Source organism: Mastigoproctus giganteus, chromosome 5, assembly GCF_048544385.1.
Source record: "Mastigoproctus giganteus isolate SK-2022 chromosome 5, ASM4854438v1, whole genome shotgun sequence".
NCBI classification, from domain to species: Eukaryota; Metazoa; Arthropoda; class Arachnida; order Uropygi; family Thelyphonidae; genus Mastigoproctus; species Mastigoproctus giganteus.
The window spans coordinates 126,701,146-126,728,035 of NC_143579.1; the positions used below are offsets into that span (position 1 = coordinate 126,701,146).

Here is a 26,890-nt window from a genome sequence, read left to right on the forward strand (position 1 = left end):
AAGGTTGAGATTGTCATAGCAGGTGTAAGTTTTTGAATTAAGAGCCATTTTGGCAACTACCTGTGTATCTGAATACTTTTCGTCAAAATGCATAAAATGGAAATTTTTTAAAGTGGGAAAGATATGCAAAAAAAATCTGATTTCCATTTCTATAATTTAAAATTGGAAATAAGTAGATATTCATATTTCATGTAGGTTAAAAGTTCCTTATTTCTTTTCTTTTTCCTTATATATACAGATAGCCCTCCATTTACGTTGGGATTAGGTTTCTGGGGGGGGGGGACAGGCGCAAATGGAATCGACACAAATGGAACCCACAATTTTATTTTATCAGCATTCTTCATAGTTGTAGTAATAGTCGATGGAGGCACATTCATAGCCCTACACACATTAGGGTGGCTTTCATCAGATTCTATCCTCCAAATATTGCACTAGGATTCAATTACTTTTACCAGACATGGCATGTCTTTATTCTATTAAATTAAAAACTTTATAACACGATTTATTAATAGGATAATAAAAAAATGTTAGCGTAATAAATTCCCAACATGTGTAAATAGTGTAAACAAAACAACCAACCGAATGCTTCACCGCATGGACCTTTACCACCCGCATCCACTAGTGTTTACTTTGAGGGCGGGAATCTTTCTCGTCTCTGATACAAATGCACTAATTGCTGATTGGCTGAGATTGTCCTGAATCACGTGAACAGTGCACGATACATAGCACAGTATGATGCAGATAAATTTTGTCTGACTATTTTAAACTTTCAATTTATAAAAAAATTGCAAAAATAAAAATAAAAATGGCATTGTGGTTAGTGATCGGTGCAAAACGAGGGCTACCTGTGTGTGTATATATATCAATGTTATCTATGCACCACATCACTTGGGCAACATTCTAAAAAATGTGTTCTGCACATTGTAGATGAATGCAAACAAGAATGTTTGATTTCATTCATGTTCGGTGCAGCTCTAATATTTTTTTTAAATTAAACAGTAAATTGATCGGTTATGAATGACTAGGTTGAAAATTGTGTTTTATTATTACATCTGTTTTATAGCTTTTTTATTATTAAAATACATTTAAACATTTATAAAGTATTTTAAAGTCAGCTGTTGTGTACATATTGTGTATTTGGGTTAAGTAAAACTAATATAGTTTTTAGAAATATATTCGATCTATGTTGTCTTTTAAAACAGTTTTATATATATATATATATATATATACACACACACACAATTGCTTCAAGTTATATCTTCGTTTTAAGTAGTCTGACAGGCATCTTAAGATGATGGGGTGAATAATGAGACACATACAGATGTTAATTATATAATATTAGCAAAGTCATTATCCAATTAGCCAACATCCTCTCACATTAATGCAGATAAGCCATGATGGTCCATTAGCAGATCATCAGATCTGAGTCTTCTCATCATTTTTGTAGAACTCATTGCAATTTTTAAACATTTCTGTATAAGAAATGGTGGCAGAATATTCCTACATTAGTTTGATATTGTGAAAATAAGGATTAGAGTTAGAGCATGAAGACCATCTAACCTCCACTTTAGTGCTAAGGGAGACAGTTTCCCCTCACCTCGGTTTCCAGGCCTGCAATGTGGAGGCAGAAACAGTATTATCATTGCATGACCAAGTGAACAGAAAAGTAAGATAGCAAGAAGTAGTAATGTTGCAATCAGAATGGAAATTGAGAGATGGTACTAGTTAATACTAGTACTATCCTAGATAATCACATGGCACTCAAGGTCTAGCATATCTCACAGTTGCTGCATTTTTGGATTTGGGGAAAATTATAGGCTCTTGCTCTATAAGGATTGATAAGATCCAGCTATCAGTGGTTGTAGATGCTCTGAGCTTTGATTTGATCATTGTTGATGCTCGGATACCATGTCCCCGCCTAGCTATGAGACCAATTGAGAATGGGAGAGATTCATACACATATATGTTCATGAAGGAGAATGCTTTTAGAACATTTAGAAGCTTGTATACTTCTGAACCTAGTACAAAGAACCTAGTATACTTCTGAATCTAGTAGTGGTCGATATACAGCAAATTGAAGCATTTCTTTTTATGTATACCATTTATGAATGTAAATTGCATTAACATTAGCAAAAAGGTCTCTTACTTCAAGAATATCCATTGAATTTCTTGCGTACACAGACATCACTGTAACTGAGTCATTAAAAGAATCCTAAAAATACAAAATTATCCTTAAATTTAAACTGGTATTTAATATAATTATATTATTTTTAAATAGTTATATTATTTTTATATTTTAATAGTTATGTTCAAAAAAATTAATTTTTTTTTTAAAAAAATAACTATTAAAATATAAATTTTTTTATTATATAAAAACAAATACAGATTTCAGAGCTTTCCAAACCTTAGGCTTTCTTGATCAGCATATTATATATTCTAATTGCAACATCATATGCTCTGTATAAGTAAATAGCAACGTGCGACTCAAATCACAATCTGCCATCAAATTGGAGGTGTGTTTTCATCTGGAGAGCTGCCAGCAAACTATAGATTCAATATCGGGATACAAGTACCATCTCTTATAATGGTTCATAATCCTTTGTGTAGTAGTAGCAGCAGTAGTAGTGCATGTGAAAATTCAAGGCACTTCTGATCATAAACCCTATGAGTACTGTTAAGAGTTACCATACCATCAAGGCAGACCCAGGACCTCCTTCCCACATGCATTGGAATGGCTGAACAGTCAAAATCAACTCTACTAACATCCCTGTTAATCTATTGTTAATACAAAGACCAGCCTTGCCGTCATACTATAGATACCTAGTTTCCAGATGCTGCAACTTGCAGAACTGAAGTCTTCCTTGGTAACAGTACCAATTTGTACCCCTGGCAAATCAGGATGCTCTTTTCTATACCTGTTGCAGTGGATCCACCTTTCCTAAAATTAGGCTTCCAGACTTTTATGCAGTAGTTATGATGTAGCGTAACCATTGCTTTACATAATCAGTGGTGAGCTGTGAATATTTTAACAATGGAATTTCTGGAAATTCCATTGTTAAAATATTGCACTTTTGGCGAATTTTGAAATATCTTTTGAGGGTCCCCGGTACCTACAGAGTAAATCTGATCGGTCACGGAAGTGACGGCATCTTCCAGAGGCTCTTCCCACACTCAGATCACTAGTATTTTTCGCAACCAATACGATATCTTGAGTTCTTTTTGGAATTTTTTAATAGTATGACGTCACAATTTTTACGTCACATCCGCAAAGGATGTTTCACTTAAAACCATCTACCGGGTGTGTTCTGCATATGCGCGACTTTTTTTTTTTTTTTTTGCAACTAGGGAAATATAAAGGATGCATTTTTTTTCATGATAAAATTTTAATATTGAGAATAAAAAAATAAAAATATTTCCCATATTACAAATAACGAATTATTACAAAACATTCTAGAATATAAAAAATATTACATAAAAAACAAACTGTTCTAGAAAAGGTACACAAAAATCAGATGACATGAAAAAAATATTGCAGAAATATTCAGGAAAATTTTATTCTAAAAATTGCCATATGCAATTTACTGCTTTATTAATATTTGTTTTTGATCTTTGCTCAATACCTGAGCTATTATTATGGAGGAATGATTTGACATAACAATCCGGATCAAATTGAAGCAATGGTTTTCCATGTAGATGTATGATCATCATAATCTGCAACGTGTTTAATTGTCAGCATTATTCATTCACACGATATTCATTACCCTGAAAGCTCGTTCGCCTCAGCACTGCTAATTGCAATGGTTTCAAAGATATTTCTGGCTTTTTTAATTGTAAAGGGAATGTCACTCGATTTTAACGATAAACTGTCTTCGACAAAATGTCTAAAATCATTAATTTTTATTTCATATATCAGAAAACAAATTTTTTATTCGGTTTTCAGTCTTGCCCCGAGACGAAAGTTCTTTCAAATTCCACGATTTCCAGTAGAATATGTTTAAAATTTCGTTCAATGGTATCATTATTTTCTTTATTTAATTTAAATCGCCCTGTTGCATTAATAAGTTATCCTTTGTGGATAAAACAATGCATTTAGTAACTTGTCACAAGGTAATTTTACTGTTATTTTTATTCCTTCAAATTCTTTACACTTCAACATGCTCTCAATTTTAGCTTTATAATTTCCTTCAGAATTTTTCAAATTAGCGATAGCATTGATAGTTCGAATAATTAATTTATCTGCTTTTACCATAGCGATTCTATAAAGCTGAAATGTAATAGAGCTGCAGGATGTCTATCATTAGTGCTAAATGGTTAAGAAATTCCAGATTTAAAAGTCGATTTAATAATCCCGAATACTTAACTTCTGATTCAAAATGTTTGCACAAAGCGGGATAATTCCCTTAATCCGCAAGCTAAAAGCTGCTCTTCGTAGCTCAAACACACAACCGATCTTTGTAACTTCCACATCAAGTTCTTTAGCAATCATCGTTAATTCCCACTGGATTTTGGAGATTGGTGATATAATGGATAATTTTATTTTAAATTATTGCCTCTGTGCCATTATATTTTAGAACATTTCTACGTAGTGAAAGCTTTGACAAAATTTCAAAATCTGCTAACATTTATCTTCGTAAAGTATATATCTTAATTGCCTCAATCCCTTCCCCCCTATGTTGCTACTGTCATTAATTCTTTGAATACTGTACAAAATATTGGAATCGCTCAGATATTCAGCTACTGTGACCATGTAAACATAGAGAAATTTACTGAAACACGTGGATCACTCACCTCTCTGAAAAACATGCCCATTTGTTGGAGTAAAGGGGAACCACAACACAGGTTGATCATAGGCTATTATCCGTGTCTGGAATCTTAGTTCTCTGATTGGCTATGGAAAGCAGGTTGACGAGCGCGACTTCTCGGAATGTGGCTGCATAAGTTACGAACACCACTAACGTGGAACGGTAATCCTTTCACCCTTAATTTGCGCTTTCTAATTACCTAATGGCCAGAGATGAGAACAATGCATACAAAGTTGTCTCTCCTAATCTGTTTGTTACATGGAAATTATTTTCGTTCTACGAAACCCACTGAATTTTAAATGTAATTACCAAGGGGAATTTTTAAAAAATTCAGTATAAAGAAATTGGTTAAACAGATCTGACTAATTAAATCAAAAATGAAGCAATTTTAAAATACATAACCGATAGATTGTACCATTAAAATGCTGGGAATGGGGCCCCGCTCACCGCAGCGTAGTATCGGCTCTGGATACTCAATAATTGCATCCAGGATTTCATTTGTAAAATAAATGATCATCTCAACAATGGGAGCTTGCAAATTTTAAAAAAAAATAATGGGCTCTCGCAAGCCCACTATAGCTCACCACTGTACATAATAGGATAATTATCTTGTGCTTGCTGGCAAAATTTCTGTATTATATGAGCATATTAGCTGTCCTAGCAGCTATTTACACATCCTAGAGAACTTCATATCTGACTGCACAATTATCCTCAGGTCTTTTTCATTCTCCACTACCCAAAGTGTGGTACCATACTCAGACTATTGTATTCACCTTTAAGAAAGGTAGATCCCACATCAGTACACTGATCGCTACCAGAAAGGAATTCTTTTATCTGGCAATTCCTAACGCATGAAGCATGTTTCCCAACCTTTTTATAATTGTGGTAACCTTAAGCAGCTTGGCAGATTTTGTGGGCATCCCCTCTTCTCTTCCCCACCAGTATTAATTGTTTTTAATCATGTGAGGTGAGAAATCAAGTGTTCCACAGGTCTTTCTGTTATCGTGTGCTTGCTTCCTGGGTGATGCTCCACTAAGAGAATACTATTCTCAGACGCTGGAAGACTTTCTTAACTTCGCAAGATATGAATCAAAGTCGGATGCGATCACAATGTCATCCAGGTATGCAAAGATCGAGTCTCTTTTCAGATCCTGTAGTGCCAAAGACCACCAAGCATGAACTCGGGGCATTTTTTAACCCGAACGGCATTTTTCGATAATGATATAATTCACCAGTGGTAAAAGCTGTTTTATGGCGATCTGCAGGATGGACTTCGATTTGATGAAATCCACTTTTGAGGTCCAAGGAACTGAAATAATGCGCTTGTCGAAGAACTTCCAAAATCTCTGACATGTTGGGGATTGGGTAATTGTCTGCAATGGTCTTGGCATTTGACTTACAGAAATCTGTACATAAACGATATGATCCATCTTTTTTTCTTTACTTAACAATTGATGCTGAATATGGGAAGTTACTCTGTCCTATGCTATTCAAATCCAGAAGATCATTTGCCTGCCTTCGAACTTCATCTTTCAATAAAAAAGGAACTCTATAGGCCATTTGCTTTACTGCGATATTGTCGGTTAATCTAATTCTGTGTTTAAACACCTTTGAATCACCTACCTGGGCTGGGGACAGCGAACACATCCTTGTATTCATTCAAGTCTGACCATTTGTGTCTTCGATCGTCTGTGAAATGATCAAGGTCAAAGTCTTGTATGGTCACAGAAGATGCTCTTTTCTCATCTCCTTCCTCACCTGCAAAGGTAACTGGATTATTATTAATGCTTTCAAGATTAGCAATTCCCATTCCTTTTGTGAGGTGAAGAGGCTCAGTCAGATTCGCAACAAGCACTGAAATTTTCCCATCTGGACCTATTCTATCCACAACAGCTAAATCGTCCTGATTCAAATTAAAATTAGGTTCTGCTAACACTAATTATTCGGTAGAGGCAGCAAGCTGGTTACAAAATGCTGTTACTATCCTCTCTGAGGATGCTGGTAGCAAAAGCTTACAGGTAAGTTTAGCTGCAGAGGGTTTGGAACCCAAGAACTGTTCCCTAATACCTTCTCTTAAGCAAATCCTCAATGGAACCGAACGTATTATTCCTTTAGCTAAGTCTGTTGTAAATAAAAATCGTCTTAAGACATTTAATCCCAATATATCGTATTGTCCCTTAAAATTTCCAGAAACTACTAAAACATTTTCCCCAAAGGTCACACTGTCTAACTTAAGATTTGCCATAACTTCAGTATGCATAGGAACAACATACCCCGAAACACCGGTTACAGTTGGGCCTGGTGACATTGGATTTAGTGACCTGTCATGCTTAATTTTGTTAAATAAATCTGTACTCATTAAAGTGACACTTGTCCCAGTGTCCACGAGAAATTTGGCCTCAATGTTTTGAATAGATCCTAGGATCAATGGTAATTTAGAATCATTATCTAAAATATATACCCCATGTACGTTTTTATGATGGGCATAAGGTTTACCAACTCTTCAAGATTTGACGAGGTGGAGCAGTTCTATAACATTCAAAGTCCCTTTTATTTTGTTCTGAAACCTGTCTGTCAGAAATATCTTCCTATCTTCTCTGTAACTTGCGCTGCCTACCTAAAATGGTTTTAGGCTGAGTTTGCCTCTGATTAAACTCATTTCTAGATATACCCCTTCTTACCCTTATATAAGAGTCCATATTACTCCTGTTTTGATCATTATAATATGTTCTATACAGATTTCCATTAAAATTGCAACCCTGTTTGTTAGCATAGTACGTCCCAATTTTTGGCAACGCGGTATATTCGTGCACTCGGTGGTACGTGTACGGGCGAGTAGGAGTTAGTGACGTTGGCCGGTAGTTGTAGGATCGACCATGGTAGACGAAGCGGTTCTCTCCGTTTTGTCTCGACGGAAGTTTCTAATGCATGCTTCCTAGCATAGCACAGCGCAACTGAGCGTTTCTCAGTGTGATCATTGACCTCAGCCCTTAGGGTCATGCCATCACCTAGGAACGTCCTGTCCAGCGGTGAATATGTTAAGCTTAGTGCCTCGCAATTGTGGGGAGGGGGAAAGAGATCCACAGTATTACTGTTTTCATATCGGTCTTTTTGATGGAAAGCCGCGACTTGCATCTCTAAGTTATTGAGAGTAGCATTATTTACTGTTATTGCATCTAACGATTGTTGCAAATCTTGTATAGGCTAAGAATTTTTTTGAAATAACTTTCCTGTTGATCCCAAACTTCATCGCTATTAGCCTGACTAAAAATAGCATTAATTAGCGTATGTTTTGATTCAGTAAGTTCATTGTTGGTTTCTTCCATTTGTGAAATTGTGACTGCCTGCGAAAAAGTTAGGGGGTTCTGGGAGAGTACCATTCTTCTAATTTTATTTGAAATTCCCCTGAGAAATTAGGCCAACATCACCTGATCCAGTATGGCTAAAGGTTGGAGAATTACATTGCGTTTTAAAAGCCAGTCGAGCTAAGTTTTTCACTCATGGACTGTAGCAGGCCATGGATTCCAACAGTCCTTGTATAGCCATTGCAAATTGGTGGAGACAGGTAACATCGGTTCCCTTTTCTCAAACTGAGCCAAAAAGGCATTTCTGAACACACTATAATTCTTTTCCTTGCATACTTCTATTGAGTTGGCCAAAAATTAAAAGTCAGAATCACTAATTTTAGCTTTTGTTATGGCGATTAATTGGACAATCTCGCCACAATTGCGTTCTAGAGTCAAAAAAACAACTGGACAGAAGGGTATTCATCTGGTTTGCCAAATCAGGCCTACCAGATTAGGGAGGGGATTGTGTTTGCTGTGTTCCAAATAACGGTGCTGATAAATCTACTTCTGTTGTTTGTGGGCTCTGTTCCTCCATTTTGAATTTATTAGTATCTAGGTAAAATTATGGTCCCCCAGAATGGTGTTACCTTTATGTAGAGCTGAAAAGGAACTAACATTAGTAATCAACAAATACTAAAACAAAAGTTTTAAAACATATAGCAACTTTTTTTTTTCTTCAGATATAAGTAGAATTGTTGCTAACTTGCTCAATATGAATGTTCCTGAAGACGTCAGTATTGTTTGTATTGATGTGAAAGAGAAATGCCTTTACCTATTCTCTGTATACACAAAACCACCAACACTGTCAACCTGTAGTAGAAGGAAATGTTGGCCCCTTAGTCCCGTCTTCTGTTCTGTGGTTTGGTCTACTGCAACTTTGCTCCTCAGTCCACAAAAATTAGAATCGTTCACGGGCGTTCGTGTAGAATGGTTTTTCATCCCGGTCGCGATTAGCACCAGTGTTCCACAGGTTTTTCCTTCCATTATCGTGTGCTTGCTTGCTTGCTGGGTAATGCTCTACTAAGGGAGAATACTATTACTAATCATTCAATCAAAGGTTTCCAGGCAAAAAACTCATCAAAGGTTTCCAGGCAAGGTCAAGCACTAACATTGATGTTCCACAAAACACCTGTGTTTTATATGATCGACTAGTTTAATTTTAGGACAAACATCTCATGTTCTCAAGACCTATTCTGAATCGTGGAGAATAAGCTTGCAACCTCAAGAAGGCGTGTTAATTCACTCTGAGTTCCTCCCAGAAGTTAGACCTCAGAGTGCTGCAGAATATGGTTCTTTTATTATAACTTGTGCTGTGGATAGTGTGTGGCAAGAGAATGGTTAAGAGGCAAGGATGAAACAACAAAACATGATTTATTAAACATAAACATATACAAATAGGTAAAAGAAACAAATGTTTGTGTCTTTAGTACAGTAACATAAACTCTATACTTCTATTTCTGATTAAACAATGGACCAACATGATAATGGTAGATATCTGTAGATTTGTCTGTGTTCTTCATGTGGCCTTTGGTAGATAACTATTGCTCGTATTCTCAGGAATTGATGAACATCTCACTGTCCAAGTATTTAAGTACCAATGTAAAGTTGACATATAAGTTTAACAATATTGATAGTAATACACTCAATAGTGGGTCGTGTTGATGATACATAAAATATACATTTATCATAGTGTATGGCTAGGAGGAGGGGTGTCTGCTAGTGGCATCAGTAAGAAAAGGGTAAGTCTTATTGTTGAACAGTTTCATACGGTTAACTATTAGGAAATTAGGGTGGACTTACCTGAAAACTCTTGATTATGCTCTGGGGTTGACAATTCAGGATAACCGCAATCGCATCTACTCTTCAGGATAACCGCAATCGCATCTACTCTTCAGTGTCTACTTCTCGTCACAAATCTCTCTCCGTACCCGTTCTATCTCTTCCTGGACGACGATGACCTTTTCTGCAACAACAAAGACTACCAACACATCAACAACCCCTTTTCCTTCTTCCCTCTCCATATATATTTGTCCCGCTTTTTGCGTTCCCCGAACTTGTATTGGCCCACAGATCAATTTTGCGGACTGTCATCTAGGAGACCTGATACAGCCAAAAATGGGATTTATGAGGAGCAAGGGGAACTTCATATCTGCATGGGGTTACGTCTCCGAACTGCTCAGCGGAGGTTGCCAGACATAAAGTTCGCCCATTGCTACACAAAATCTCCAAACAACAAGCACTCTGTAGTCATCTAGTGTAATTTTTAGTGTAATCTGGTTCAGATTACACTAAAAAGTAAGTTCCTTACTAACGTTACTCTCTTTGCTCTGATAAAACATACTTTCTCACCACTTTTATAAATATTACGTGCATGACGTTCATCCAATCCGATCGAGTGATGATCTCTTGCTGTGATCTAGCCGGACCCATTACGGTGGAATAGTGTTTCAACTGCTGTTTTCCCGAGTGCGTGCTAGAGCAAAAGGAAAATAGCCTTCACAGGAAGTGGATGTTGTTTTACAAATATAGTTGTGGCAAAAGTATAGGGTGTCTTGGAGCAGTGACTGCTCTCAAAGGCGAATAAAAAGTAAAAATGACATTTTTACACAAGATTCTATCGTTACTTATTTTACTACAGTATTTAATAATGTTTCTTAGCTTCAGCAGTTTATTGTAGGTATTTACATGATACATGATTATCTACAAGTAACTGACATTTTTAAAAGTAAATAAAATTACATCATTTGTGAACATTTTAGAAACGTTTTAATTCAAAATATTGCAGTAGTCATAGTGCATATTATAATATTCTTTAAAATGACAACTGTAATATCTGTTGTAGATTAACATCATTAGGAGCAGTAGTGCAATAGCATGCGCTTTTTGAAAAGACTGGGGTTCAAGCCCCTGACTGCTAAATACAGTCAATCTCCCAACAAATACTGGACCATCATGGCAGATTATGATCCATTTCCCTCAACATGAATTCTTGAGTAGGCTTCCATCCTGCAGCAAATTTGATAATGACTAGTTTATTATGGCAATATCTGGGTGTACACTATTGTGCTGTCAGCAATGATAGCATGTCTAATTTATTAGGTAAATTACAAAAGCTGTGTGATATATTTTCAAAGCAAAATAAAAGGCAAATATAAACACTTAACTAATAATTTCTTTTCTAATGGGATATTTGAGCTTGCTTCTGAATTTTGTCTGATAGAGTGGTATTTATTATCAGCCATTTTCAGACCACTGCAGGATAAAGGCCTCACCACCAACTTTCCAGTTCCTTCTGTTTCGTTCAATAGCCATCCATTTACTGCCCTTGAAGATCTTGAATTTCATCTGTCCAACTCCGTTGTCTTCCAGGTTTTCTTTTAACTCCTCTTGGGTACCATTCTGTTATTTTCTTAGTCCATCTGTTGTCATGTCTTCGAGCTGTGTCCTGCCTAGGTCCATTTCCATTCTTTAATTTTGATAAGAATTTCCTTTACATGAGTTTGCTGCCTAAGCCATGTTTCTCTTTCATTCTTTTGGTGAGTGCCCAAGTTTCACTTCCTCAGTAGGTGACTATATTTCCTGAATGCTATTCTATCTGAAATTTATTCTTCTCTTTACTTCCAACCATTTATCATTATTATAGCTAATGACTTGTCCAAGATAAAATATATGAATCCACTTTTACTATTTAGCATTAGTAGAGGCATACAATACAAGAAAGCAAGCTTGAGGCCCAACGTTGGCCCACTTATGCCCGGTGAAGGCAGACCAGGAACCCAGTAGCCATTTATTCATTCTGGCAGGTCCTGCCGCCTAATTTCCTGGGATTTCAGCAGCTAGGAACTAAAAAATAAAAAAAATCTGCACTATCGTAGGGGAAATATATAATAGAAAACTGAAACCTGCAGGGTGCCAGTACTTGGACAAGAGTCCTGATCACAGGGAAAAGAAAAGCAAGGACGGGGCTTGTGTCATGTGTGGCAAAACAGAAGGTTTGTGATTGTCTTACATTTCTTTCAAATTTATTTCTGCCAAGTTTGGTATATTCTTTTTTAGTTTTGCTGGTGTCAGGCAGGACACGGGATTTATATTTATTTATTAGCTGGATATCATCATTCTTCTCTTTCTTGGTGATGCCTCTCTCTCACACACACACAGGGGGTAACTCGGGAATATTTTTTTTTTTTTTTTTGGCTGGTGCAGCATAAGCCTCAGGCTTCCTTGTACCATATGGCTAATAATAATAATAATAATTTTCCTTAAGGAACGGAGACTAATTATGGCACAGTTCTTTTTTCGAGAAAGGACAATGGAGTTTCAGACTACAGAGGTTTGTCCAATTAGAAAGGTAATGCAGGAAGTGACTCAGGTTGTTCCGGTTCACGAGATAAAAGGATTAACTCCATTACCGAGACAGAAATATCAGTTGGTCTTGAAAACATTGGAGTCAAGAAAAAATGTTTTGAAAGGGTTTACTATTAGAAATGTTATGATCAAACTTATGCGAATTGGTAACATACGCAAAGTGGTTACTATTGACAGGTTTCCAGTAGAAATGTCTAATAGTCCTGTCGAAAGTTTTTTTAACAAGTTTGGTAAGGCTGTTAAGATTCACAGGAAAGAATACAAGGAATGGACAGAAGTGGAAACGGGTACGGTGCAAATTCATATTGACATGAAAACGCCCGTGCCAAACGTAATTGATTTGATGGTTTACAGGTTATTAATTAATTAATTAACCAGGTGTTGCGAAAGTTTGTTTGAGGTGTGGAGGTAAAGACCATTTGGAAGAAGAATGCCAAAAATCATGTTTCAATTGCAATGGCACAGGTCATATTACGGCCAACTGATCTAATAATTGTAAAAAAATGATTTTTTTCCTAAATCAATTTATGAAAATTCATTCAATGCCCGGGAGGCACGTTTGCTGAAAGAGTTGCTGGCGGGGGAGGACAGCAGATAGCCAGCGAGCCGCCAAAAGATGAACCAATGCCTAAAATCTGAGAGCGTGGAAACTATAGTAGCGCCGAGAGGTGAGACGCTGGTTAAAGAAATCACACCAACATTCACAATAGCGTACGATATGTCGTCAAAACAGTTGGAACACGCGGAACTGATCGAGGACACGGAAGCTGAAAATACTGTACGCAATGTACATAAGCGGGGGAGAAGGAAGAAATAAGCGGTAAAACTAAAAGAGCAAAAGGGGGAACAGAGGAAATTCAAGAAGAAACAAAACAAATAGACGGAGAAGAGGTTATAGCCTTCAGAATCATTTTAAACGGTTGCAAAGTTTCACATACATGGGAACATTCCTTTTAGGGAGTCCAAGTTTGATAGCTTCATCCTAAGTGGGTGATGGCTTCTATTTCTTCCTCTTGTTAGTGCGATGATATCTCCTATTGATGGGGCATCAGTCTGGCAAGTTAACAGCTTGGTGAGTGTTGACAAATTTTTTTGAGGGCAAGTGTAAAGTGTATTCGTGTCAAACAGCACCAGGGGTTTCCCCCATCTCTGCATAGTATCCATTGTCATGTGAAACAGAACACTGTTGAGGCCACAGATTTAAAAGTGTATGGATCATTGTACTGTCGTGTACCGTTGTTCATCTAGTCATTTAGCCGCTGTACCCCTACTGAGGCCCAACGTTGCCCACACTTGGCACCGTGGAGGCAGACCACAACACGTGTTGTCCTCTTCAATGGGTTTGAAGGTGGCATTGAGAATGTTGTTGACGGTGTCGTGCCAGTTGTTGGTCATGGTACCGTGTGAGGTGATGGTGGAGGGTGTGATCTCTGCCCTTGGTAATGTGTTTGTGGTTATTCTATATATGATGCTCCCTGTGTCTGTATTGCCTACTGTAGAAACCAGATGCTGCCAGGACAGTTTCCTCCGCTGCCTGATCATTGCAGTGTAGTTATTCCTGGCCTCCCTGTATGGTTGTCTGAGGGGTTCAACCTCATGAGGAGGCCAGGACCGTCTGGCTCTTTGGAAGGCACATCTTTTCCTGTTCATATCTCTCTTACGTAGGTCAAGTTCCTACGACCACCACTGCACAGCGCCTGGCCGGGGGACCCTTTTCCGGATCGACTGGTCCGCTGCTTGTAGGATGGCGTTAGTGACAGCACGCTGGTGTTGATCGGGGGTTTGGATGTGGAGGTTATTGGAAGATAGGTTTTCTGTGTTCCTAATTATGGCTTCTTGAAAGTTGTTCCAGTTGGCCCTGTCACCAGCATATCTGTTGAGTTCGTATCTGATTGTTGGAGCCTAGTGAAGCGATCTTTGCATCGTGAAGGTGATAGCCCTGTGGTCTGATGAGGTCCAGTCTTCCTGCACCATCCAATCATTTAGGTGCCCAACAAGGGATCTGGTAGCCATTTTTGCTTCTAGAGTGACCTCCCAGAGAGTGGAACTAAATGTGGGAAGATTGTTTGGTCGATTTAAGACAACAAAGCTGCTGTTAGCCAGGAATTCCTCCACATATTGGCCATTTCTAGTTCCTCGACGTTCATGAGTCTCACTATGCCACAGTGGCGAACGACAGTTTAGGTCTGCAGATACGAGGATTCTGGAACCCACAAGTTCTGTTTGTACTTGATTTAGGTATTGGATGGCTGGTTGGATGTCTGCTCTTGGGCGGCAGTACAGAGAGATGATGTATAACTCTCCCAATGGAGTAACAATGTGAGCGCAGGCCGCCCACTCCGAGCACAGGTGTGTTATTCTTGTCACAGTTATGTCGGAGTTCCTGACAGCCACTGCATCCCAGGGGTGGCTCCCTTTACCTGAATAATTTTGTAGCTGAGTGGGTAACCCCGGACAGCACCCGTGCAGGTGTGGGGTTCCTGCAGCAGAAGGATGTCCAGGTTCTCTTCAGGGAGCTGGGAGACGACAATCTGGAGTAGCAGGGGAGGCCTGCACATATCTATCCAAGGATTCATTTGCAGCAGATGGTGCATGCTGGACTGGAATGGCAGTGTTTAAGCTAGAGGAGGTAGCTGTGATAGCTTTTGCCAAGTTAATTGACAGTTAATTGACTTTTTTCCAGCTCGCTGTAAAAAGTCAATTAACTGTTGGATTTGCTTGGAGGTTTCATTATTAATTTCTTGTATCTGTTTGGGGTTTTTTGAATCGGTAAAGAATTTTAGATCATCAGCGAAGGAGCTAAAATTTGGATTTTTTGCGAGGAATGGTTCAAGTAGGATTGCAAAGAGGGTTGTCGACATCACCCCACCTTGAGGTACACCCCTCGTTGCATAGGTTGTTTTCTGGTGAGTTCCACTGGGTATAATTAAGTGCCTTTGCTGCAGTAAGGACTTCAGAATGCTGAAAATTTGGTTAGATACTTTGAAATATTCTATTAAGATGCCTATAAGAGTAGGAATGGAGACAGTATCGAAGGCAGATTTGATATCGAAGAAGATTGTCCATTTGGGCTATGTCATTCAAGGCTTTTTGTTTTTGTGCTCTGAAGAGAGTATCGATGAGATTAGAGGTCGTGGACCTATGGTGTAGGACTGTGTGGAGGTAGTGTGGTCGGTGAGCAAAACAGTGTTGAATAATCACTGAGTGTATGAGTTTTTCAAATATCTTTAATAATGTGCATCCTATGGAGATTGGACGGAAGTCCTTAGGCGTCTTGGGATTTCCAATTTTAGGGAATGGTTTGACATAATAAGATTTCCGGTATGGTGCCTGTCTTTAGAATCTTCTAGAAGATGTTTAAGAGAAGATCCACAATGTACACAGAGCACACCTTAACTATAAACAGTGGTATACCGTCAGGGCCCTTAGTAGCTTTGTTGGGCAAGCCATTTATCACATCAATGAGGCTGCTGCTTAGTGATTATAACATCATAAATGGCAGAAAGAGTTTTCTGCTTTACACTAGGTAGGGTTGAAACTTCAGTGGTCTCATCTTGATGACCAAAAGATATGCGAGTCCACTCCTCAAATAGATTTTCATCCACGTTGGGATGGTTGTTGCACTTTGGGAAAATTCTCCAGGATTTTGTAATTTGGGATAATATATACTGTTGATGTGCTCCTCTCTTGAAGCGAAGGAAACGAGCTTTCTCTTTTAAAGATTTCGTGGTCTGTACTGCTTCTCGATTTTAACCATTTTCTATATGCGCTTTGCTAAAGGCAATTCTCATATCAGGATGGAACCACCGCTTGGTTCTCTCAGTAATTTTGACTTGTTTAGACGCTCCGATCGTGGCGTTATATCTCAACTGCTCAGCTAGGGTCTGGATTGCCTCTTCAATAGATAGTGAAGATAAATTATCCCAATCAATGGTGGAGAGATGGTCGATAACTGTTTCAGGAATTTTGGAGAAAAAATCAGATCAGAGTGAGTATCCGAATAGTAATTTCTAATTTTCTTTCCCGATAACGTTGGTATGGAGAAGGTACAGGTGATAGGTGAGTGATCTGATGAGAATGAGAAAGGGTTGGGTATGTTATTACAGTTGGGGAAGTTATGGAAAACTATGTCTTAAGCTTGACCTTTTCTCGTTGGTGGTGTGATATGTCTCCTGAGGTCTAAAGAATTCAAGGTTAATGTTAAGTCTTGTAGAGCTTTTACATGTCTTGGGACTCGCATATTGAAGTCTCCACCTAAAACAGTTTGTTGAGTAGGGGCTAGGTTTGTTACTAACCAGGTCTGGAGTTCAATCCGTGTAACTTCGGAATGGCCAGGAGGGAGGTAAACCAAACAGAGTTGTATTTTCACTTGTTGGTTCACCAGTGTTACACGCAAAGCTTCAAAGTTGTTAGACTGGCTTAGTTTAACTCTTGTCGCCTGCCACTGGATTGGGAAGAATATTTGGATGCCCCCCCCCCCCCTTCCCATACCTCTACTGTTTCCGATACCTTTGTAAGGGGTAGTTTGAAGAAGTACTGTATATCAATTTGTCGCTCATTTGTCAGTGAGGTCTCCGTTAAACAGATGAGATCAGTTTCTCTGAGAGATAAAAGCGTTTGGAGGGAGTGGAGCTTATTAGATAAACTCCCTACATTTTGTAGGAAATATCGCAATTGCATATTTTTTGATTCAGTCTCCAAACTAGCCATTAGTTGCTACGTTGGATTAGATTGTGAGTTTTGTCTGTGAGTCCTCACTGGGCATCTTTCTATAAAGGGCTTAACCAGTGTTCATGGAGGTCAGTTCTTCTGGTTCATGACAGTATTAGTCGCGTTAGATGTGCATATCACTAGGAAGGAGGCATAGCATGGGTGTTTGGTTCTTAATTGCTTTACGTCCACTTCAAACCTATATTCCATCAAAAAGAGACTTTTAATACTCTCTGTTCTTGTCTCAGGACCCAATCTGGATACGAAGATCCTTTCTCTGGTGCGAACAGCTGATATATGGTATATGTCTGCCAGTCTTCTTGCCTGAGTAATCAATGGGAGGTTCGTATCAACTGATACATTAGTAGTTCGCTGAGAGAGACTAGGTTTAAATGGGACATGCTTAAATTTTTTACTTTGGTTTTCGACTAGGGGAATTTGTACTGTCTCCGTAAATGTGGGATACTCAATTGAAGTCGAATTAGTTATGCTTGTTTTAGGGCTTACAGAGGTCTGGGTGGGGACTGTGATTCCTCTTGTATATGATGCTTTAGTCACTGCTGTGGAACCTGGTGAATCACGTCTTCGCGGACATGGCAGCCTAGTGGAGTAGGAATTTTGTCTAGCGAGTTGTTGTTGGTATTTTGTTGTTTTTTTTCTGAAATTCGGCACAATCATTTGCATTCGCTCCTTTGTTCACATGGAGTGGAATCTCAATGGTGGCAGGCATACTATCTAGAGTGAGCTCTTGAGGTTCGTTGGGGTAAGGATGGTTTAATATTGGTTCTATTAGTGAATGTTGACTTGTTGGAATTCCCATTTCACTAACAAATTGTTTGGTCATGCAGTTGTGTTTCTGTCATTTAGTTTGTGTAAAATTACTTGGTTTTGGAATCTTAAATGTTGGTTTTCTTTAGTTAGATTACTAAGGCTGGTTTGAAGTGGTAACGTCAGCTGAGGAATATACGAACGTAGGATCTCAGCTGTTTACAGTCCTGAGAAATCTATATACACTTAGGAGCACAAGACTTTTGATAAATGGAGAAATTTCGAAAAACATTAAAATTGATAGGAGAGTAAAGCAGGGATGTTCGCTTATTCCTTTGTTATTTGCGTTAGCACTGGACTCACTACTGGAAAGAAGAGACAGAACTGAGGCCATTCAGGGGACACAGTTGCCAAAGCCGGCAGGGCAATGTAAACTATTTTTTATTCTTGCACATTTTTGTAATACATCAATGAAAATCTATTCACATCAAAGATTAACAGTAAATATCCTGTAATTTCTGGTGAAATTACAGTATATTTATTTAAACAAACATTTAAATAGACTTGTTTTTTACTCATATGTTTACTTCAACACATTTAATCGTAAATTGTAATTTGCCTCAGTTATATTACCTGGTCCCTACATTTTGGTTTTTATGTATCCTAGTTTGTATCAATGCCCAACTTTTATTTAACTGTAAAATGGTTATTACATGTAAAGCAATTTTAATAATTTTGATTTCCTTAAAAGTATGAGTGACATCTTAGTGATGAAATGTCAGTTTTCCTTCTATTTGTTTTATGCAAATGATCTTTGTATGAAAATGACAAAAATACCAGACAAACAAAAATAACAATAGTCACATCACTGGCTATCACTGGATGAGCTACTGGAAGAATCAGTAGACATTACTTCCACATCTTCGCTTTCTTTATTATGGCCTTTAGTGTCCATAGAAACGGAATTATGATTTGTTCTAGAACTTATACTCTTCAGATCATTGCTGGGCTGCCAGGTAAATGTTCCTGCTTGAGATGAAGATGCTGCATCATGGGCACCCCTTGATGAGATATCACCTAAATTTCCTTGCTGTTGTTGTTGCTGCTGTTGTAACATACTGCCGCTGATGGGGAGATCACTTAATCGACCAAGGAATCCTAATCTCATTTCAATATCAGTTGGATATGGCCGCCGCTGATCACCTTGTATCCAATTATGAGGTGCTGCAACTGCATTTGAAGCACTGATACGATGAGAATACTTAACCAACTCTTCAGAGGAAACACTCTGCTCATTTGCATTGCTAATGGATTGCAATTTCTGTTTGGCTTGATAAATAGCTGTTGCTAATAAGTATTCTGCTTCTTTCAAATGTTTTTGTAACTGATGTATATCTTGATCTTGCTTCTCCACCTCTGACTGCAAAGCATCCATCTTCTGTTGTATTTCAGCTTGTTCAGTAGCAACTCTTAAAGTAGCTTTCAACTCTTGGTCTTTTGCAACTAAAAGCTCTGCCAGCTGGGACTGCTCAGTTGCTGAAAGCTTTTGATTTTTTGGTGCAATCAAATTTTCAAACAATTCCTTCGCAATAAGTTCTATGTCATTAACAAGCTGTAAAAGCTTTTCGCGAGTTCCTAGAACAGCCATGTCGACGAAATAAGCTCCTTTATTTCAGTGATTCTCAATTTGAAATCAATCTGAAATCAACAGCTATGAGAGGGTGGATACTCTCATAGCTGTTGATTTACGATTTATTTCAAATAACGATGATCGTATAGTGTATGCGGATAATGTTACTGCCACTCTCAGTACGAGTTATGCGGTGGAAGAATTTATGTCATTCGTTAGATCTTTTGGTAAGAAGTCGCGGTGAAACATAAACGAAGATAAAACTAGGATCAAATTGTTAGGAGACTGGGTACATCGGCCTTTAGCACAACGAGAAGTGGAATCGGATAAATCGATTCAAATATTAGGAGCTCCGTTTAGAGAGGGGTCCCATGCTACTGTAGGAGGACTCGCCACTAAAATACGGGAAAGTTTAAAAGAGTGGGAAGTGGGACAATTTTCTTTTGAGAACAAATAAATCATTGTTAGAAACGTAATTCTTCCTATAATCTTATACACGATGTTTATAACGGGAATCACAGCTAGGACAATCCAACGATTTTACTTTCCAACATTTCAGTTTTTTGGGGGAGGGGGAACGGCAAGAGATAGCTCAGAAATTTTTATTTTTACCTTGGGAAGTGGGGAAATAAATATTCCAAATATTAATTTGAGGTTTAGCTGTAAGAGACTGCTGGACGTGGCTAATATGGTGCAGTCTAACCATTTAGTAGCGGCACTGATAAAATATTTTATGGGATTTAATACAGCCTTAATTAAAGGCGGCAATTATCTAAGGCCAAAAGCAGAGACAATTCCTATATACTACAAAAAAATTCGGGATATGTGCACGCAGTTAAGGGAGAAAGATATAGATCCCTTTAAGGGTGGTCTAAAACGACTCTACTGCACACTGTTTAACTTAGAAAAGCCAAATTTAGGAAATCATAACGCGCAGTTGTTTTTTAAAAATCAATTGGCGGAAACTTCCCATCGTGTATTGCCTTTTCATGGTGGGTTGGTTACGGGAATATACGGTTCGAGCCCGTGAGCCACCAAATACGGAGGATGCGGAAAGGTCAGGGAATTACCACTGCATATTACCGGAGCAATATGGCCTTAATTGCTAATGCTCCTAAAAACCAAATATCAGTTTGGTGTGACATAAGCACTGCGAAAACAAAAATAAAAGTAGGGGTGTGTTATAGGCCTAATGACTCGAATGAGTACAATGAACAATTGTACAGAGAAATAGAGTGGGCTAGTAAATCAGAATGTCTTATAATGGGGAATTTTAACTTCCCAGATATTGACTGGAACTTGTGGGTTGGTCACTCACACACTAGTCAGGCTTTTGTGGATTTATTGGATGATTGTTTTCTGCAGCAGCATGTTCGAGAGGCAACCAGAGAAAGTAATACTCTTGATCTGGTTATCAGCAGTGATCATTCGTGTATTAAGAATTTGCAGATAAAGGAACCACTAGGTGGCAGTGATCACAGTGTACTGATGTGGGAAGCATTCAAGGAATTAATCGTGGATGCTACTAAAAGCTTCATACCTATTAAGAAATATTGTTCAAGGTTTAGGCCTAAATGGTTATCAAATGAACTAATGAGACTCGTGACAGAGAAGAAAAATGCATGGGATGCATATAAATTATCAAGCAACTCAGAAGCCTATGGCAGATATAAGCTAGTCTGTAATCATGTCACAAAGGAGGTTAGGCAGGCGAAGACAGATTACAAGAAATCTTTGGCAAAAGATGCTAAGAAAAATATCAAGGATTTGCATAGGAGATCGCTGCATCTCAAGGAGATGCAGCATCAGCCAAAAAAAAAAAAAAAAAAAAACCCTTCCACTTCACCCCTCCGTTCGTTCGAAATACCTGTCCAGCTGAGCCTTAAATTTATTTAGGCTATCAACTTCCACAACAAGGGATGGAAGTCTGTTCCAACAATCAACTACCCGCTGGCTAAAGGCAAATTTCCGCACATCTATCCTACATCTGTCTTTCCTCAATTTCAATTTATGCCCTCTCATGTGATTATTCTGAGCAAGAGGCAGTATCCCATCAGCATTGAGCATGCTCAAATCATTCAAGGCTTTGTGCACCTCTATCAGATCACCTCGCCGGTGCCTAGTCTTCAGACACTGTAATTTGCAAAACTTAAGCCTTTCTTCGTAAGAGCAACCCTTCGTTCAGTTGACTAACCTTGTTGCCCTTCTTTGTACTCGTTCCAGCAGCTCTACATAATTCTTGAAATGAGGCCTCCAGACCTGTATACAATACTCAAGGTGCGGCCTGACCATTGCCTTATACAAGGGAATAATCACCTCCCTATCCCTGCTAGAAAAGTTCCCTGTATATCATTGATAAGACACCATGAGCTACTCTTGCAGCCCGTCTGCACTGCTCAGAGAACTTCATATCTGCCTGCACAATTACCCCCAGGTCCTTCTCATTCTCTACCACTGTCAGTGTAGTACCAAAGAGTTGATACGTTGCTCTGGGATTGCTGTTTCCCATATGTACTACTTTACATTTGTCAATGTTAAACTTCATTTGCCACCTCGAAGCCCATCTGCTCAACCTTTCCAGATCCTGTTGCAGCAGCATAGGGTCAGTAGCGTCCTTAACAACCCCGCTAACCTTTGTATCGTCTGCAAACTTGGACATTAAGCTTGATATACCATCATCAATATTATTTATAAATACAGAAAACAACAATGGACCCAACACTGAACCCTGAGGGACTCCACTAATAACATTAGTCCACGATGAGCAGTGTCCATTAATTAGCACTTTCTGTCTTCTGCCACTCAACCATCCCTTTATCAATAGCAACAATTTGCCACCAATGCTCCACACTGTTCCAATTTGTGCAGCAGTCTTCCATGTGCAACAGTATCAAAAGCCTTTCTAAGATCCAAATATATAATATCAAAGTTATTCCCTGCATCCAATTCTTGTGTGACTAAATCATAGTATCCAATCAAATTGGTCAGGCAAGACCTTCCCTTAACAAAACCATGCTGTGTCTGAGCTATAACTGAATTCTTTTCAAGATGATCCTGCAGTACTTCTTTGACCAGTGCTTCCATTAATTGTTTGCTTCCATGCAATGATTTTTACAGTTGGAAGAATGGCTTTTAGGGTCTGATAAGTTTTTGAAAAGGTGGTGAGAGCTACCTCTTCTGTGCAGTTTGGTTGGAGATGAGATTCATCTAAAGTATCGGTTTTAATTATTTAAAAAAAAAAAAAGAAAAAAAAAGGCCGTGGGTTTTTTTTCGTTTATTAAAAATTTCAGTTTTCTTGATAAAAATCTAGATTTCATAGGCTCTCATATTCTTATCAAAAAAGTTCTGTTCCAAGTCTGAATTAAGATTTTCCATGATATAGGTTTCAATTTTATAATTCATTTATTTGGTTTAATAGATCTGGTCCAATAGTGTTTTTTTTTTTTTTTTTTTTCACATTAAATTTACAACTACATTCGAAATGATCGTCTGGGTGGTGGTATGCACTGAAAATAAATAACAGTAGTCTTCTCTACTAGAGAAGCGTTATTTATTTTAAGTGGTGCAATACCAGCTATCTCGTTGTGAAGGCACCCCAATATGAGATACAATTAAAATGATGCCTTTTACACTACATATGTAGTTCAAATTTATGGGTAAACTATGGTGTATCTACACCGATATTATATAGTTAATTACCTAAACCCATTATGCCTTGTGCATTTCATCTTCTAATATATGATTCTTAATGAAAGCGATTTTCTTTAAAAAAGTGATCGATGCTAGTGATCGATCCTTATCCTCTAGATTCTTACACAATTTCTTGTATTCAGCATTATATTTGACTCGTCGAGTGTCTGCTTTTGGCATGGGAATTAAAATCATTGTAGATCGTGATGGCATAAATGGAACTTCAAAACGACAAACTCGTTTTCGGTAGCTTGGATCCTTTTGTAAGTAAAATTATGTTTATGAGTTTGGAGCAATACAAATATACAATATAAAATGCAATACAGGTTCAGTAGGTGATTTGCTTACAATGGGTTTGATCGCTAAAACATGATACGTACACTTGAGTGAAAAGTGAAGTTTGATATTACTAGAGGCTATTGTAGTAGAAAGGGATTTCGTTTGTCACCCCCAAATTAAATTTACGTCAGATCACTGCTCAATTTGTTGTGAAATTTCAATATCTAATAGTGCAGGTGAGCAACATAGCGATGTGTCAACTGAACTCATCAGACCAAGAAAATATACTCCCTTAAATTTGTCAGACCTGAAATTATTTAAGAACATTTTAAAACCTATATTGGATTGATCTGCACAATAAACCGGTGGATGAAGCTACCAACTTTATTGAGAAAGAGCTCTTACTTATTGCTGACCTGGGTGCCTCGAAGAAAGTAAGGATCACTGACAGAACTAAACCATGGTTCAACGAGTATTTAAAATAGGCGTTTGTCGCCAAGCAAAGGACTTATAGGAAATGCAAAAATTCAGGATTTAATAAGAAAAAAAAAAAAAAAAAAAGAGTAATTTTCTTGAAAAAAAAAATTACATGCACGCTACGAATAGGTTGTAAGAAAACTACGACATTCGAAACGAATTGTGAAAAGCCCACTAAATTGGAAATAGAGGAAACGGCATTCAGACACTGGGCTAAGGTGTGCTTCGAAAGGCAAGCTACCAGTTTAAGGTAAAGCTAGGGATGTTCAAAAGTATCAGCTGGAGGATATGGCGCAACATATTTTTGAGAGAGACAGCGTTTGTGGAAATGCATTATCCAACGTCACTATTTCTAGAGAAGATCTCATCAATGCTATTAACTACTTGCATAACAAATCTACGATTGGCTTATTTTTCTTTTGCAACTATATTGTTGATGCAACTGTATTGTTCAAAACATCCTGAAGGATGGAGTTTCCCCATACTTCAGGATGTTTTGGAATAAGTGCAATTGTTTTGGAATCACTACTCTGTGAGGCCGGTTCCAAAAAAGAAGAACCCTAAGGACTTTTCAGACTTTCGACCCATATCGAATCGATCGGTTGTATAAAACTCTTTGAAAAAGCCATCCTTCCTGCTTTAACCCAACAGTGTTTTGCGCACATACCACCCCACCTCCATACCATAGTACCGAAACGATCCACTACTATTAATTTGCTGGAGACCCTCTTCAGAATGCAACACGCTTTAAATGAAAAGGCCGAATTTGACATCATATTCCTTGGCATAAAGGCAGCTTTCGATAATGTATCGTTTCCTGCACTTGAAAATATATTGCAGATTTATTTCCGCATTGAAGGCCAAATATTACAGATTATCAAGACCATCTTGAAGCCAAGGCACCTAATTGTACAACATCAAGAATTCCGTGCAGAATACGCCCTCATTTGGGGCATCCCTCAGGAAGGTGTTTTATCAGCTTTGCTGTTCGCTGCCGCCTTGGAACCTTTTCAAGCGCCGAATCATAATTTTATTTCTTATACCGACAATATAAAATATTTTGTTCTCTGACGAACGAGTTCCTGTGTTCCATTAATGTCCACGCCGACGCTAAGCATTATGAGCTGCATTTATACTTACGTAAAATAGGTTTATGGCTAAACTCTGACAAGTCAGCAGAACTGACAATAACTAATAAGATGATAAAAAATCTATTCGAATTGTCTATTAATGGAGCACAGGTTAAGAAAGTCATACCGACCTAGGAGTGATGTGGCACGAGGGCCTTACTTTTCAAAGGTACTTTCAGAACACCAGATCAAAAACTCTAGCTGCCATATGGGTTGTAAGACAGATAACTGGGATTCGAAACCAACAACTAGTGATCCAATCCACTACATCCAAAGATGTATCGTTCCTGTTCCCCTTTATGCCTCAATAATTTGGTCCTTTGCCCCAAATACATATATTAGGAAGTATCTCAGCCTGGAATATTGGGTGCTCTGGTGGTTGAATAGGATCGCCACGAACCCTTTACAGTATCAAAAGCCATTCTATATTCCAACTTGAACGTTGCTCCGTGGATTCAGATGGTCACCATGAGTAACGTAACATCTGAATTCTTGCAGAATTTCTGACTGGGGGTTTAATACCCTTCAAATTGATAATCTTGTGGGGGGACCGCGACCTGGAGCCCGGCTACACTACACTCGTCTCCGTAGCGCTCTCCATAACACGAAGGCATTAAGACGGCTGTTTCCGGCCAATGGAGCGACTTTGGAGCTGTTTAGAGACTTCAAATTCGACCCGAATAGGTACTGTAATAACAAACTGTACAGGAAGATCATTGCAGCGGATCTGTGTACTAAACTACAAATATCATGAAGAATATAATTCAAGAAAGAAGAGCATTCATAGCAAACGACTTCAAGCGCCAATGAACTCATAAAAATCTGTAATGAACGCTTTATAGTGTCTTCAAAAGCCTTATTGGCCTGAGGATATTCCATTCAACAGAGTGATTATGAGATTCAATTCATAGTGCAAATGACTGTATTTATGGAATTTTTCATCTCTATTTATTTATTTTATGTATTTTCTGATATTTTATTCTATGTTACTATCTAGGTATCTATGTTACTGTCTAATAAGCTTTATTGGATGTACGTATGAGCTCCCGCCTCCAAGATAATTTCAGTACAGGGATGTTTGTTGAATAAACTGATAATAATAAGAACGTGCATCGAGAGTTTGAAAGGATATTTATGAAAAATGATTTCTGTTCTTCATGCTAGCTACATTTGAGATCGTCTATGGTTCGAAAACGACACAAAGAAACCAGCTACTAAAGATACACCATTGATACGCACTGCATTTCTAGATGTCGACGGCATAGCTGTAGAGGATCACTTAAAAACGAGGATTTTAAGTGTTACCCAATGGACAGTGATACTTATTTCAAATGTTGCTGTGGGCCACATCATGCAACAAGTAAATATATATAGAATGTGTTAGGGTAAAAAGGAATAAGACCAGATGTTTGTATACTTGCATGTAGACTAATTCAGGTAGCATAGTCGATAAATTTGATGAATTTGAAGTACTGATTAAGTAATCAAATGTAGACATTTACAACGGTTGTCTATTTTTCTCCTAACAGTGACAAACAGGATATAATTGACTTCATTCATTTCGTTTTGTTGCCGTACTCGTACCCGCATACCCATTATCATGAGCGGCATATGATACTGGCATTCGCATACCCATGATCATGGGCGGCGATTTAAACGTTAATTACTTTCCTGCAAGAAACATTCGATCTA

General features: G+C 38.1%; 1 protein-coding gene across 1 annotated transcript; it reads right to left on the bottom strand.

The window, feature by feature from the left end:
* Window positions 1-18,756: 18,756 nt before the first annotated feature.
* On the bottom strand, window positions 18,757-19,661 carry LOC150085691 (mediator of RNA polymerase II transcription subunit 4-like). Its single transcript, XM_090373451.1, has one exon. It carries the CDS (start codon window positions 19,638-19,640, stop codon window positions 18,858-18,860), a length of 783 nt encoding a protein of 260 aa, XP_090229577.1. The 5' UTR covers window positions 19,641-19,661; the 3' UTR covers window positions 18,757-18,857.
* Between the last annotated feature and the right edge of the window lie 7,229 nt (window positions 19,662-26,890).